The following is a 14,939-nucleotide window of genomic DNA, read 5'->3' as shown; positions in this document are numbered from 1 at the left end:
AAGAATTTAATGTAGAAACATGCTCACGTTCACGATTAGCTTTCATTAATAGGCTTTTAGATTGTATCTCATCATAATATGATAGCAAATCACAGTTTTTCGAAGCATATAGGTACCCTCTACCGGCAGTATTAAACACAAAAATACGAATCCCTATCAATTAATTATTATTTGAGCCATTATTTACAAAGCAATTCAATATCGGAATAAATCAGACCTCAAACGATTAATAAAAATCAAAACGACTGATAATCTAATAGATATTGCAAAAATTAATAACGTACTATCACAAGCATGTGTTTCTGTTGATATTTTTCTCACGAAAGCGTAAAATGTACTTAATTGCTTCGATAAATAGTCCACTACTGTAGAGATTGCAGTGCAGTGGCAGTGTGCAATGAATGACATGTTATTGACATGTCATAGATAACGTCAGGTGCATTTTGTTTGAAGACAAGTTATTAAAACGGCTGCACATTTGTTGATAATATCGAAAATATTTGTAATAATGTGATGTGTAGTTGATTTCATGAAGAAAATTTGTTTCTGAATTTAAACCATCATTAAAAAGTCAGATTACAAGGAATTAAATAAAAAACTGTACTCAGTAATTAAAACTATTTTATTATCTTCATGATGAGCCCTCTATTTCGATAGTCAATAAATCAGTGTTCAAGAAACCTATAGTACCTTCGTAAAAATATACGCGCGAAAAACTTAACCCTTCTTCACAGACTGACTGTTATACTAATCGTAGATAAACAAACTTTTTTTTGAGGAAATAAGTTCAGAAAGTTTAATCTGTTACAAGAAAGAAAATAAGCATAATATTATAATCACTTTTCAATAAATTTTCACATTTTTATTCTAGTTTACATTGTTTGCCTAATTTAAACGTAGTTACGCTAATTCTATTACTTCTTAAACCAAATTTTTGAACAGATTTTACTAGCGTGCATCGTTCTTCAAATACTTTTTAGTTTTTATGTTCTTAACACCAGAATAATCCGTCTCCCTAAGAATAATATCAACGGAACACTAAGTCCCAACAATATACGGGTATTTTTCGTCCTAATCGATTCCAGCATTGCTTTTAACCCCTTTCACCGTTTAGTTTTCTATAGCCTTGCATCGTCATTATTTATACCCCTTTGCCCAAGCCCTTAACAACAAAACTTAACATTTTAAAACTACGAACCATAAAGGATGATGTATTGAACTTTTTGAAGTAAAACTTCTTTAGGCGCGACTAGGGAGTAACTCAGATTTTTTTTCTGACGGAAGTAACGCTGTGTAGTTTCCGCCATTTAAAAATAATAATTCTGATTGGTTGTAAGTATATGTCATATACTACACGCTTCTTGACTTATACGCCAGCTAGTGGCAAATATCATAATCAATTAGGATTATTTATTTTCAAATTTTCAAACGGATCAATTGTGAATAGCAAAGTGAATGAAAAATTCAACAGTTTTAAAAACATTATTTTAAATTGCAAAATTTTTTGAAAATCTCTAAATATACTTGTTTATTTATTACTTTTAAAATAAGTAAATTAAAAATAAAAATAAACATGTTGCGGATTATAATCAATCTATTTTAAATATTGCTGAAGACAAAGTAGTATCCATAGCAACAGATATGTATATAGGTTGTCATTCAGTTGAACAAGAAGCATATGTATAAATAAAATGTCAGTTATTGATACAGGAGGATCGCCTTATGAAATCATATTAGTTCTTAACAAATTTTACATTATTACAACCAATATTGATGTATCTGATGGCTTAGCCAACGGTTGTGTTGGAAAGTTAGTGTATATTGAACGTGATGACAGTGATAACATCATACGCTTATGGCTTGAGTTTCCTGGGAAGATAGGAGAGAAAATTAGGAAAAAAGCTGCCCATCATATTCAAACTCTAAACATTAGTAGAACAGCAGTCCCAATTTTACGAAGATCGTCATCTGTACCAATGAATAGAAATAAGACAATATTTGCAAAGAGAAATCACTTTCCATTAGTATCTGCTTGTGCGCTTACAATACATAAGTCTCAAGGTGGTACTTTTGATCAAATCGTTTATGAATACAATAAAAGTCACAGTCAGCAGTTGTTATATGTAGCATTATCACGAGTAACTGATATAAATGGATTGTTCATTGTCTCAAACACCGATGACAACAAATTTTATCATGGAAGAAAGCGTCCAGGGGGAATAGTTGATTTACAGTGTGAATTTGAAAGACTTTCAAATTCTCGCCTAATAACACAACAGGAAGAATTATATAACCTTGTAAATGAGAGTAACATTACACTATTTTCCTTCAACTGCCAAAGTTTACGTGCTCATGTTTCTGATCTGAATGATAAAGTATTAAAAAGGTCCACATTGCTGTTATTTTCCGAAACTTGGATGAAAAATGACGAACAAATTCTTATTGAAAATTTTTATTGCGTTACCCAATACAAACGACCCAACTCAACTGCTGGTGGAGTAGCTGTATATCATTCATCTACAGATACACTGAACAATGTAACACCAATTCAAAATATTTCACCAACTATATTATCACAAATTTCCGATGAGGTTTCACAAATTGGTGACATCGCCTTGGTTCGATGTGTTAATACGAATGACCAACCTGTGATTATCGTTGTTATTTATATTTCTACAAATACTAGCCTGACAAATATCATAAAATTTATTCATCAGCAATTACTTCACTTCACAATTGAAGGTTCTCGACTTTTAACCCTTAGCAGGTATCGTGGGTCAAATTTGACCCAGAAGCGAACATTTTCGGTTATAATTCTTTTAATATTTATGCAACGACTGTGCGCTTCTACGTATTCTCAGTGCTTCACTAGCTGCGGCGGGGGGTGGAAGTGCAGCGCTGGGACTATCTTAGGAGCGGAGGTAAGTAGCTGTCTGGGTCACTTTTGACCCACGACACCAAATAAGTAACTTTTTTCACTGGCTGTAATTACGTACTTTTTTTGTTTTAGTGTTTATTTGTACTACAATGGAGGCTTTTTGAACGATAGACAAATCGAGGAGTTGATATAGACGACTTAAGTGATGATTTGGAATCGGAAAATGAAAGGACACCAAATATAACCCAACTTTGTGACGACGAAATCATCGACGACGATCGAGACAGTCCCTAACCTGTTAGTTGCTCAGAAGACAGTATTTTGGAGTAAGTTCTGACGACAGTGAAAAAGAAAGAGGAGAATACGAGAATAAGAGAAAATACGAGAGATGAGAGCGAAGAAGATGAGGATGATGGTTGATGGTAGAAGTCATTTTGGTTTTGGTTGTCATTTTTTTTATTTTATGCTGATCTCAGAAGTAATATATTTTTTTGTTATTATAAAGATATGAGAAGTGCCATAAATATCTTTTAGTTAAATTTTTTCTTACATTTCTATTTTTTTTTATGTTTTAAGTTCACACTAACCAAAAAGTGCCAAAGAATAAGGTTAGTTACAAATGCGTGTAAAACATGATATTTTTTTATATATTCTAAAATTAAACAAAGTTAGTTTGGAAAAAAATATTTGTTTATTTCATAACTAACCATATTTTATACAAATTATAAAAAATCAATGTTCTACAACAGATTGTTTGGTATGGGTAAAATTTGACCCACGATACCGGTAGTGTTGCCAAAAAAGGCGATACCAGCTAAGGGTTAAATAGTAATTATCATGAATTACCGATGATTCTAACTGGAGATTTTAATGTTAATTTTCGCTCTCAGGAATCTCAGCCGTTAATTGATTTTTTAGAAGAAAAATTTGATTTATCTATGAATACTTCTCGACTTCATTCAACAACGCGTTTCGGTACAACAATAGATGCTGTATTTTCAAGAAAAGTAGCAAATTTAGAGAGTAAAATTTATGTTTCACATTATAGTTACCACAAACCTATAATTTCGTACGTAAGAAATTATGATGACATTCAATTACCTGTTTCGAATGAATAATATTAATATAACATTTAAATAATCTTTGTAAAGCACATGAATAATAAATATAATTAAATTATAATATAATATTTATTTATTTAAGTTAATATTTAATCATTTCAGTGATATATGTCGTCAACGCCAAAGAAGTTTTACTTCAATCGCGCGTAAAGGTTACACGCACACACTTTTTTTTTTTTTGACCTCGGGATTAAATGTGAGTTGGTATAAATGTTTTAATATTTAAAGGATTAGCGTCATGTTAGTTACAAGTATAGGTAAATATTTTTTTACATTACACATATTTGTTTGAATACATTATTATAATTTTAAATGCGATAATTCGTGGTTTAGTTTTATTGTTTTCTATATTTGATGTCATGTTCCTTAAAAACCGATCTTTAATAAATAATTCAGTACCTATTGATACATTAGTTTATTTATATTTCTTTACTTTATCAATCCATATAAGATTAATATTCTTCAGCATTATTTCTAAAAAAGAAAGTTAGCATTTTCAAATAAACTACTTTTAAACTTGCATAAGTAATACCCTTAGAGTGTAGCAAAGATGTTAACAAATCGGCAATTAGCACCTTAACATGTTTCTTACATCGTATATCTTTATAAGATAATCAAACATAAATTGAATTAATTCATTAAAACGAAACAAGCAAATAATGATCCGGTCTTCTAGCTCCTAAGTCCGCAAAATTATGCTCGGTGGCGAGTTGTTTGCGCCATGCTAGGGGCGCGCAGTAAAGGGTTACTAGTGATGTGATAGTATCGATATTTTTAATTTGAAAAATATCTTGCTATGAGTTGATCATTTTTAGTATCCAATGAAATATTTAATTTCAAATGTACTCTTACCGATGTAATATACATATTTAGTAAATTCACAAAAACAATCACAATTTTTTTTACTAGGTATAGTTTCCTAGCATTTTTGATTTTTTTTATAATTATTATTAACATACCTTATTCTAAATGCAAAAATCTATTGCCAACATTAATCAGCAGTAGCGATTGAACCTTCCTCCAAAATGCAGTACAATTTCAGAGCTCTCTTGCAACGGTTGAAAAGCGTGTGGGTATTATCGATATAATATTTGCACCCTTACATCACTATTATATCCAACCCTTCAACACGTATAGAAGCATTATAATGCATTCATGGCCTCTCAAGCGTGGTGACTGCAAAGTAACTAAACTGCCCTACCCTGTTCGCATTTTATTTATTATTTTAAACGGCACAGTTATAATTTTGAGATTTGTGCGAGGGTTACTGCGTCATTACCAAAATGAAACACCTGTTTTGTTAGTTTAGACTGTTCTTTAGTATAAAATGCGTTATAAAATAAGATTAATGAGATTATTTTCTTTTAATGTAAGCAAATTTAAATAATATTTCAACCGACTCCAAATTTTCAACGTCGTTGCAATATACAAAAGCGTCGCTAAACCTTAACTGCAACACAAAATTAAAAAGAGTTGAAAGTCACGCTCTAGAAAGCAGAAAATAGATCTAAAATATTTTTGACGTGACAACGTCTTATAATTCGATAGAGCCGGATGCACACACGAAAAAACATGACTCATGCGGCGTTACCTTGCTCTGAGGCGTTCCGTGCAAGCGAGGGCGCGGAACGAGCGACAAAGAAGCACAATCGGCCGTTGTCACGTTCAACTATCGTCAGTAAACCGACTTTACAGACAACCAATTTTTTGTTATCACAGTATTTTATTTAGTAAACACTAACATAAAATATAATACCTTACTCATCTTATCACTGATACAATCAAGCATATATCCGAAACACTAAAATTATAAGTAGAAAATTCCACTTTGGATAGAAGATTCCGATTATTTCACATGTAACCATTCTATGTCTCTTCTCCTATCTAAGTATTCAGTCTATATTATTTATATTTTCTGTTATTAAAGACATTAGTCTTTTAGCTACTCAGTCATATAACCTGACGTGACTAATTACCAATTGGCACGGCATTTTTAAACGTCCCTGCGTTTACACCCTTTACATTTATTGGCGTGACGCACTTTGTCAATATTTGCAAGAAATCGCCATTCATCCGTATCGGTAGCATTGGTATAAAACGGTACAATGTGTTTGTTAATCAATCAAGTGGAAACTCGAATGTGACGGGTTAAACTGGGAAGCAAGCTGTTCTTTATGTGGTGATTATTCATAACTATGCCTAGCCAAAATTTAAGCCTTACCTTCATCTAGAAAAGAAGGCATATCTTTTCAGAATTTTTATCATTGAGTATAAACTTCCTTCGTTTATATTCTCTTTTTCCATCAACAGAAATTGAATTACTTATCTGATAATTGATAAAATGATAACTTGAAGTCCGAATTATAGCTTGAGATGCTATCAATCCTACCTAATTAATAAAATAAGGACGTAAGTTGTAATTAAGCTTACTAAGTTATGAAATAACTTTTATAATACCGATGTTAGTTATATAGAATCATAGATTTTATTCGAAAATATATTTTTTTTTGTAACACACGATTTTTATATATAACTTTCCATAAAATCTTTTTACAACCCTTCCCTTGGAGCCATTACCTCCAAACGGCGTGTCTGATCAAATATTTATATAATTTATGGCCCGTCGATATCGACAAAGGATTGTCGATAAAAAACGACACTTTCACGCACTATTAACCCATTACACAAATTCGGGCGTTGCAAGGTGCTGTTATTGAATTAGTTACATCTGTTAGTCTGTTGGTTTGTTCTAGTTATTCATAGTAAAATTGAACTGAAGATTTAGGATTATCGAACATCGTACATACTCCATTGAAATGTTACATTTTTTAGGCCTAACCTTGCATTTTTTAGAGGACGCAATTTTATGTTTTTGATGTGTAGGGGGGGTCAGTGAGTAGCTAAAACCAAGTTTGTGGGGTTGCCACCCTTGTCCCACGGCCGCCATCTTGAAAATAGCGGTTGAAATGGTTTTTACGATATATCTCTTAAACTATTTATCTGATAAAAAAAATTGTTAGCATTATTTGTTGCAAATTATATTTTCTACAACTTTTGTCCAGTAACTTTTTGTCGTAGAACTATAAATAAAAAAGTTATAAGCGAAAACGTTCAGAAATTAGAGCTTTTTATATTTTTCAATAAAACTTTTTTTTATCATTTTACGAAGAAATGATATCAGACCATTTTTGTAGATTGTTTTTCGAGGAACAACTTTTATATACAACATTTTTTCATTACGTCAATAGCTAAGGTTTTACAGCGCTCTGAAGTGAGTACTATTTTTCAGTACTCTTAACTATACAGTAGATACCTATATCTACTATATTGATATTAAGTTCTCAAATCCCAATGCAGTTATTTTACTACTTACCGTTCAGAGCTTTGCTGCTGTAGTTGCTGCCTAAATAAGTTAATGTTACTATGGATATTATATTCGTTACCTATAATCGAACTTTAGCAAAATTGGTTCAGTAGTAGACTAAAAACCAACCTACATCTTACCATGACACACATCCATTCTAAGTTTTGGGGTGTAGACAGTAGGTATCACATTCGTTGCGTAGATTTCAATACTACTTCACTTTTCCATAAAGTTTAAAACAATATCTTCAAAGGTCTCAATCCCTAAAGGGGCGTGTCTCCACCCACTATAGTGCGATTGGGTTACAAAATGATAAAATAAGGGTTCGTGCACACAGCCCCGCAGTGCGCGTGTAGACACCGCGCGAGAGTCAGGTTGCTGGACATAGTGCAAATATGTGGTTGTAATTAATGTGCATTTAGTGTTGTGATTTTAGGTTGTGAAGATTTTTTTATACGTAAGTTGGATAGTTTTGTTCTACACATCGAACCTAGTATGGAGTTGTTTTTGAATCAGATCAAACTGCGGCCTACAATTTTAAATTTAGATGTATTTTTAATTGTTGTTTTGATAAAAGTATTCTATACAAAAGCAAGTTGTTTAAAAAAGCTAATATTTTAATAGGTAGTTTTCAAAGGAAAAGGGAAAGTCATAGAAGGTTATAAAAGGAGGTTTATACAATACCTACTGTTATTTTGATTTTAAAAACATTAACGTATGCAGTAACAGGAAACGGAACAATAGAAATCATGTTTAAATTCTGATATATTTTGTTTTTATTCTATCTGGACGGAATGGCTGTTCAATATTCGATTAAATTGAAGGAAAATAATGTTTCAATATAGTAAGTAGGCTATTTCGTGCAGTTGCCATGCTTACGAAGGCACGCGTCGATTTTAATAATTGTAGGTACGTAACTTTATATATTGGGACAATGATAAAAAATATACAGGGTGTCCCGCTTTCGGTATACTAAGCGCGAAGGGACTTGTAGTTTTGCATACACTGATCACATAAAAAATACTTAAATAACAAAATTACGCGAAAAATTTTTTGCTAAATTTTTCCTTAAAATCCATGTATTTGTCTCTAGCTTCGCGCAGCCAGCATATACCGCTCCGCTAATGTGAGTATTTTGTCTATGAAAACATAATCTTAAACAATAGCTCACATGCGGGTGGCAAAGTTGGGCGGTTTGCTTGTTGGGGGTGTACACATGGAATTTTAAGAATTCCTCTATTTTTTTAAAAAATGCGTCTGGAATTTTATAATTATTTTTTACGTACTCAGCGTATGCAAAACTACAAGTCCCTTTGCGCTTAGTATACCGAAAGTGGGACACCCTGTATAGTTACTAGCGGTCCGCCCCGGCTTCGCCCGTGGTACATATGAAAAATAGATGTTGGCCGATTCTCAGACTTACCCGATATGCACAGAAAATTTCATGAGAATCGGTCCACCCGTTTCGGAGGATTATGCAGACTAACATTGTGACACGAGAATTTTATATATAAGATATATTATAGTGTACAACATAATATACAAGTTTTCACCGGAAGTTACTGTGTGGGTTTGGATGAAAATAAAAATCTACTTTACAATAGAATGTGGAATACTTTAATCTTTGTAGCAATGTACAATATATAGATATTATAAGTAATATACATCTACCTACTTTCTAGCTTCCTATAAATTGTAAAACCCACTGCTGTAAATCTGGTCCAACCATTCACGCATAAACTGAATTCAGAAGTTAGGGTACACTAAGAAAACTTATATTCCGTAGCAGCCTCGTTCATCCAGTGAACTACATACCAGTTTAAGTTTCCTTCCCTTAATTTTGCAATTATGATAAAAGTTGTCCTATTCGTTTAACATTTCTCGTGTATTTATAACATTTCACTAAACTACATGATAATTTTAAACTCAACTATAGAAAATCCATATTCTGTATTTACACCGCTTCCGTATAGTAATTCACTGTAGCTTCACCGCTACGCCGTAGCGTCGTCTAGTTCGGTACAGCTTTCTCTACGTCATACTATAAAAAACTCAAACTCAAACTCAAACATTTATTTATTCAATAAGACTTCTTATAGAAGCACTTTTGAAACGTCATTACATATTTTAACATTTACCACCGATTCGGAAAGCAGTATCTACGGAGTAGAACCGGCAAGAAACTGCATAGTTGCTCTTTTAAATCATGTCAGTTTTACAATTTTACAAAATACATATGTAACATCAGTGTAACATCATATATTATAATAACATGCCAAAGAACTGTCCTGTGGTTTTTACGCGACAACCCTCCATGGGTTTTTACCGTCCATATATTCCTGAATACTGTAGTACGCTCTCTGAACTAGTACATTTTTTATATAAGTTTTAAATTTAGAACTACTAAACTCTTTAATATTATGAGGAATTCTAATGTAAAAGCGTGTACCGTATAAACCGTATACCGTATAAACCGTAGACCCATAAATGAATTTTTAACTTTAGCTAATCGGAAAAATGGCATTTCAATTCTATTTCATATTCTATTTCTTAAAAATATGGAGATATCTCGCCTGATGGAAAGCTAAGTTGTGGTCTAAGATGGTACGCGCTTCCCTTGTGGGTATCCGTTCAATCTACGCTTGAAGACCCCCATATTGTACTCGTCGGGGAACACAGATTTAAAAAGCATATTCCAGTCCCTTGCGGTTCGATTGAAGAATGTAAAAACCTCCTTAAATAAATCAACTATTTTAAACACGGTCTTCCGCAAAAAGATCATACATTTACAAATTTCTAGTTACCTCTTTACCGCCTTCACGCAACAAATTTTCCTAAATCGAATAAAATAACAATATTTGTATTGTTTCCCCTAATAGTGTTCGTATGAAGTGATCGCGTGCTGGTCGCGTGCCGGTGAACAGGTGGTCAGAGGGTGGCTGTTACAGTCAATAGGCCTCGGTATTCTAATTATTATTTAGGTACCTATACCTATAGGCTATAGAATATAGTACATAATTATTTAGGTGTAGATATATTTAGACATAGACATGATATGGCGACACACGATGAAAATTCACTCGTGGAAGAAACGAAACTATACTGTAATCTACTATATAAAAATAAGTCGGGTTTTCCTTCCTGACGCTATAACTCCAGAACGCACGAACCGATTTCCATGGTTTTGCATTCGTTGGAAAGGTATTGGGCTCCGTGAGGTTTATAGCAAAGAAAAGGTGTCTCAGGTGGCGAAACGGAGTTCGCCAGGTTTGCTAGTTAATATAAAATATTAGACATGATGCCGTCCATTACAAGGCCACAGATAAAATCAATAATAATTGATCCATTGAATTCGGGTTCGTTGATAATCAATAGATTTAAAACTCTGTCTGTTTAGGTAGTATGTATCCGACACTGCTTGCAATGTCGAAACAAATTAATCTATGATTTTGAATTTATTTAAACATTCATATAGAAGTTAAAAATTAAATTACCTTTAGCGGTTGTATAAAGTGAACAATTAACTTTTAAAGCACCCTTGCCGGAAATCACGCACCGGAAATCGGAAGCGATAAAGTTCAACTGACTTTCCATAACGTATTTGTCAGTTTGTCACGCGATGTAGATTGGAATCAAGGGTCAAAAGTGAGCCACACATACATGCATGCATATTGAACTAAAATACTAGAAGCCAGACTAGAATATTTTAATGTAATCAGAAAATCACTTTAATTGATATTCATGTTAACGAAATTATTTTAATGATAACTAACTAATAAATCACAAGTTAGTAAAACATATTCGGTAGTAACGATTTAGTAAATAGTCCTGTAGAATATACAATTACATGTTTGACCAATTATAAATTCTAAATATTGTTTCTTTTGTTACAGATCTCAGCAACGATGTTCGGCACAAGTTTCGACGAATTCTGTGACTTCAACGACAGCATCTGCAGCAACGACTCCGGCTTCGATAGGTCCTACGCTGACTCCTTTGCTTCTTCAAATAACACACCAAAGAAAAATGATTCAATGGACCTTGGAATATCGCTCACACCAACAAAAGACAGTAGTGTACGACGAAGGCTATTCCCAGAAGAATTTGAATACCCATTTCAACAACCCGCTGAAGTTGAAGATATGAAGGCATTCGAAAATTTCCAACCAATCAATAACACATCAACACCTATAAAGGCTAAAGACAAAAAACCCAAAGATCCTAACAAACCGAAAAGGAAATACGCGAATGGAAAGAACAGAGTATCCAGATCCAAAAGTCCTACACAAATTATGCGGATCAAAAGAAATAGGAGAATCAAAGCGAATGATAGAGAAAGAAATAGGATGCATATGTTAAATGAAGCATTAGATAGACTACGTTGTGTCTTACCAACCTTCCCAGAAGATACAAAATTAACGAAGATAGAGACATTACGGTTTGCTCACAACTATATTTTCGCATTGAGTCAAACACTAGACGCTTTAGATAATATAAACTCTGGCCAAGCACCTGAAGGATACAATACCAACTGCGACATGTTACAAACATACTCTACACCTGGAGATAAAATAAACAAAGACGCTTTTCGAGAAATATTCATGTTACCTAATAAGACTGAAGACAAAGGAGATGGAAGCTACAGAGAATTTCAAGGTTTCAGTAAACCTTTTCCGAATGGATCAAATTTTCTACAAACATCTGAAGGGGTTTTGATAAACGTTGGAAATGTTACCGTATCAGTAAACAATAAAGGTGGTAATTGCATTACGTCCACTACAGGAAGTGGCTTCTTCACAAATCCATCAAGCTATGGAGACGATTTAACACAACAAAACTATTTTAATCAGCGACCACAAACATTTTATAATTGTTATAATAACAACTATGATGGTGCTCAGACAGAAACAAAGGAATACTTTAACGAAAAAAATTATGAGCTCTTCAAAAATGCATTTGAAAGCGCTGCTAAAAATGGGAAGTACGTAAACAATGAAGCTTTTTCAAATAATTATAGTAATTACAATCAAACTTACGGCTACAATCAAAGATACAACTATTGTAACGAAACGAATTTTCCTCAAACGAATTTGTACGACGACCAAAGATATTATAGGGATTTTTATAGGAACCAAAGAGTTGTGAACGCTAAAATTTAAGAATTATTTTGAAATGTATAATATAATTATTGTTTAATTTGCCTAGTCATATAGTACAAACGTATATTTTGTAAATTAATTTTATCCAAAGATTGTACAGTTTATTCTTATGAACGACAATAAAGACTGTAATTAGATTTAAAGAGATCAAAGTATCTAGTCATTTTAAAGTGAAATATACATTCTATTTTTATAAATATTTTTGTATTTTATTTACCACTATCTATCCTATAATATACATATTTTAATTGTAATGTGTTAGTTCGTATTGTAAAATTAAAAAGTTGAATTGATTTTAAAAGAAGAAAGAACTCTCTGATCAATCTCTATAATATAAAAATGAATCACAAAATGTGTTGGTAAGCGCATAACTCGAGAACGGCTGAACCGATTTCGATAATTCTTTTTTTATTATATTCCTTGAAGTACGAGGATGGTTTTTATGTAGAGAAAACGTAAATATGTACCACAGGCGAAGCCGGGGCGGACCGCTAGTTTCAGTATATAAATACAGTAGCTATGAGAGATGTTTAATTGTTCCTTTAGGTATACTTTTAGGACCAGTAAACCTAATTTAATAAGATTGCAGATTCTATAGGTCCATTAATTGGACTATCCGTCACCTATAACTTATGGTAGAGCAGTTGCAGTTAACGATAGATTCAAACTGACATTAATGAAATCAAAAGCGAACTTACACTTGATTTGCTCCATAATACAAGAGCCATGAATATAAATCAAATACGAACAATGGTCGTTAAAGAGCGAAAAGTTGTGAATGCACCCCTGCGCAAACGCATTGTACTCAACCCATTATGAAATTGTGCGAAAATAGCTCTTAAGTCTTGGTAATAGGGGTGAAGGTTCAATTAAACGGTTGGTTAAAATAGGGGCACCCGTTGACTCACGTTACTCTAATGTTTGGTTTGGAAATTCGTTATGGCCTATTTTGTTGGAACTGTATTTGCTTCTGATTTTGGACACGTTTCTCTTTGTGCGTTTGTATTATTATTTCGTATGATGTTAACAATGACTTACAGTCACTGAGTTTGATAAAAGAATGACAGATCTTTAACAATAACAGTAAAACTACATTTAAAATTTCGATCACAATAATTGGACATATAAGATTCTACATGCTACAATTTATGTACTTACAAATAATTGAAAAACCTACACATAAACTTTCTTATCTTCTTGTATAAAATAAAAGAGGAATCGCAAAATATGTTGGTAAGCGCATAACTCGAGAACGGCTGAACCTATTTCTTTAAATCTTTTTTTATAGTATTCCTTGAAGTACGAAGATGGTTATGGTGAGAAAATGTAAATATGTAGGTACAAAGCCGGGGCGGACCGCTAGTAGTTTGTAAAATCTAAACTTCAAAATATTTTTATAAATTAAGGAGTCATGACGTAACCTGAATACAAAATAAAACTATAACCTCGAATTTGAACCTCAATTTTGAAGTCTTTTAAAAAGGGAATGAAATAAAATATTATTTATAGAAATCCCACCTGTCCTTCACGCACAATATGTAATTAAACAAATCTTTTCATTCGATGTGGGTATTATTTTACAACACACGCAGGAAATTCATTTCCGAATCAATTTCAAAACGAAACGGAAATTAGAAACGATCATATTGTAAAAACATTGAAAACTCTTAGATATTCTCTTTATTGTTTGTTTTGTTTTTATATTTTGAAAATCAATAGAACTTTTATTTAAATATCGAATCTCAGACTAAAATTCGAGCTTTATTTCTACCCCGTTTCATTTTTTTTTAATCTCATCTGGTTCGTTTATAGTCCTAGTCCCAATAAGAATGAATGATGTTTCCTCTCTATAACCAATAAAAGAGACAACAAAACAAAATTTATATTCATCCATCAGCTTTAAAGATTAGTTCCCAATAAGTAAACATGGTATTGGAAGCCAATGTTCGATTCGATACGGCTGCCACTATCCCCACGGTTATTGGCAGAATATTTAATGTCATACTTAAATAGGTACTCCCCACAAATACTTCTTGATAAATTTCACCACTAATCCTACACATTTTGGCGAAACCATTTAGTCCCCTTGCTTTCCCCGTGATTATGTCGAATTTTGATCAACGTGGTTCCTAGATTGGATAGTGGAAATATATTTTTTTGAATCGATCTTTGTAGCTATCAATGCTTAACTCTTGCTGGTCATTAACATGGTCTTTATCAAATCCTAGCTGTGAATTATTTTCATCAAATTAAGGAGACAGGTAGATAAGTAAAAATGTTGTCATAAATCATCATCGATAAAAAAATAATTACATAGGTACATTTCCTCTGAATATATAACCAGATAATTACAGATTTGAACATTATTAATGAAGTAAACTATAAATTTTTGAGCCATTCCAGCCTTTCAAGACGTC

At 32.6% G+C, this 14,939-nt stretch overlaps 1 protein-coding gene across 1 annotated transcript; it reads left to right on the top strand.

Annotated features, from left to right (window-relative positions):
* The first annotated feature begins 11,264 nt into the window (after nucleotides 1–11,264).
* Nucleotides 11,265–12,663, top strand: tap (Basic helix-loop-helix neural transcription factor tap). Its single transcript, XM_090107433.1, has one exon. It carries the CDS (start codon nucleotides 11,269–11,271, stop codon nucleotides 12,520–12,522), a length of 1,254 nt encoding a protein of 417 aa, XP_089963559.1. The 5' UTR covers nucleotides 11,265–11,268; the 3' UTR covers nucleotides 12,523–12,663.
* The last annotated feature ends 2,276 nt before the right edge of the window (nucleotides 12,664–14,939 follow it).

This window comes from Colias eurytheme, chromosome 11, assembly GCF_061535395.1.
Source record: "Colias eurytheme isolate Ceu_HAF_F1 chromosome 11, ilColEury1 Martin Lab GWU primary, whole genome shotgun sequence".
NCBI lineage: Eukaryota > Metazoa > Arthropoda > Insecta > Lepidoptera > Pieridae > Colias > Colias eurytheme.
Note: the sequence above shows the minus strand (reverse complement) of the source record. Positions and strands in the feature narration are given on the sequence as shown.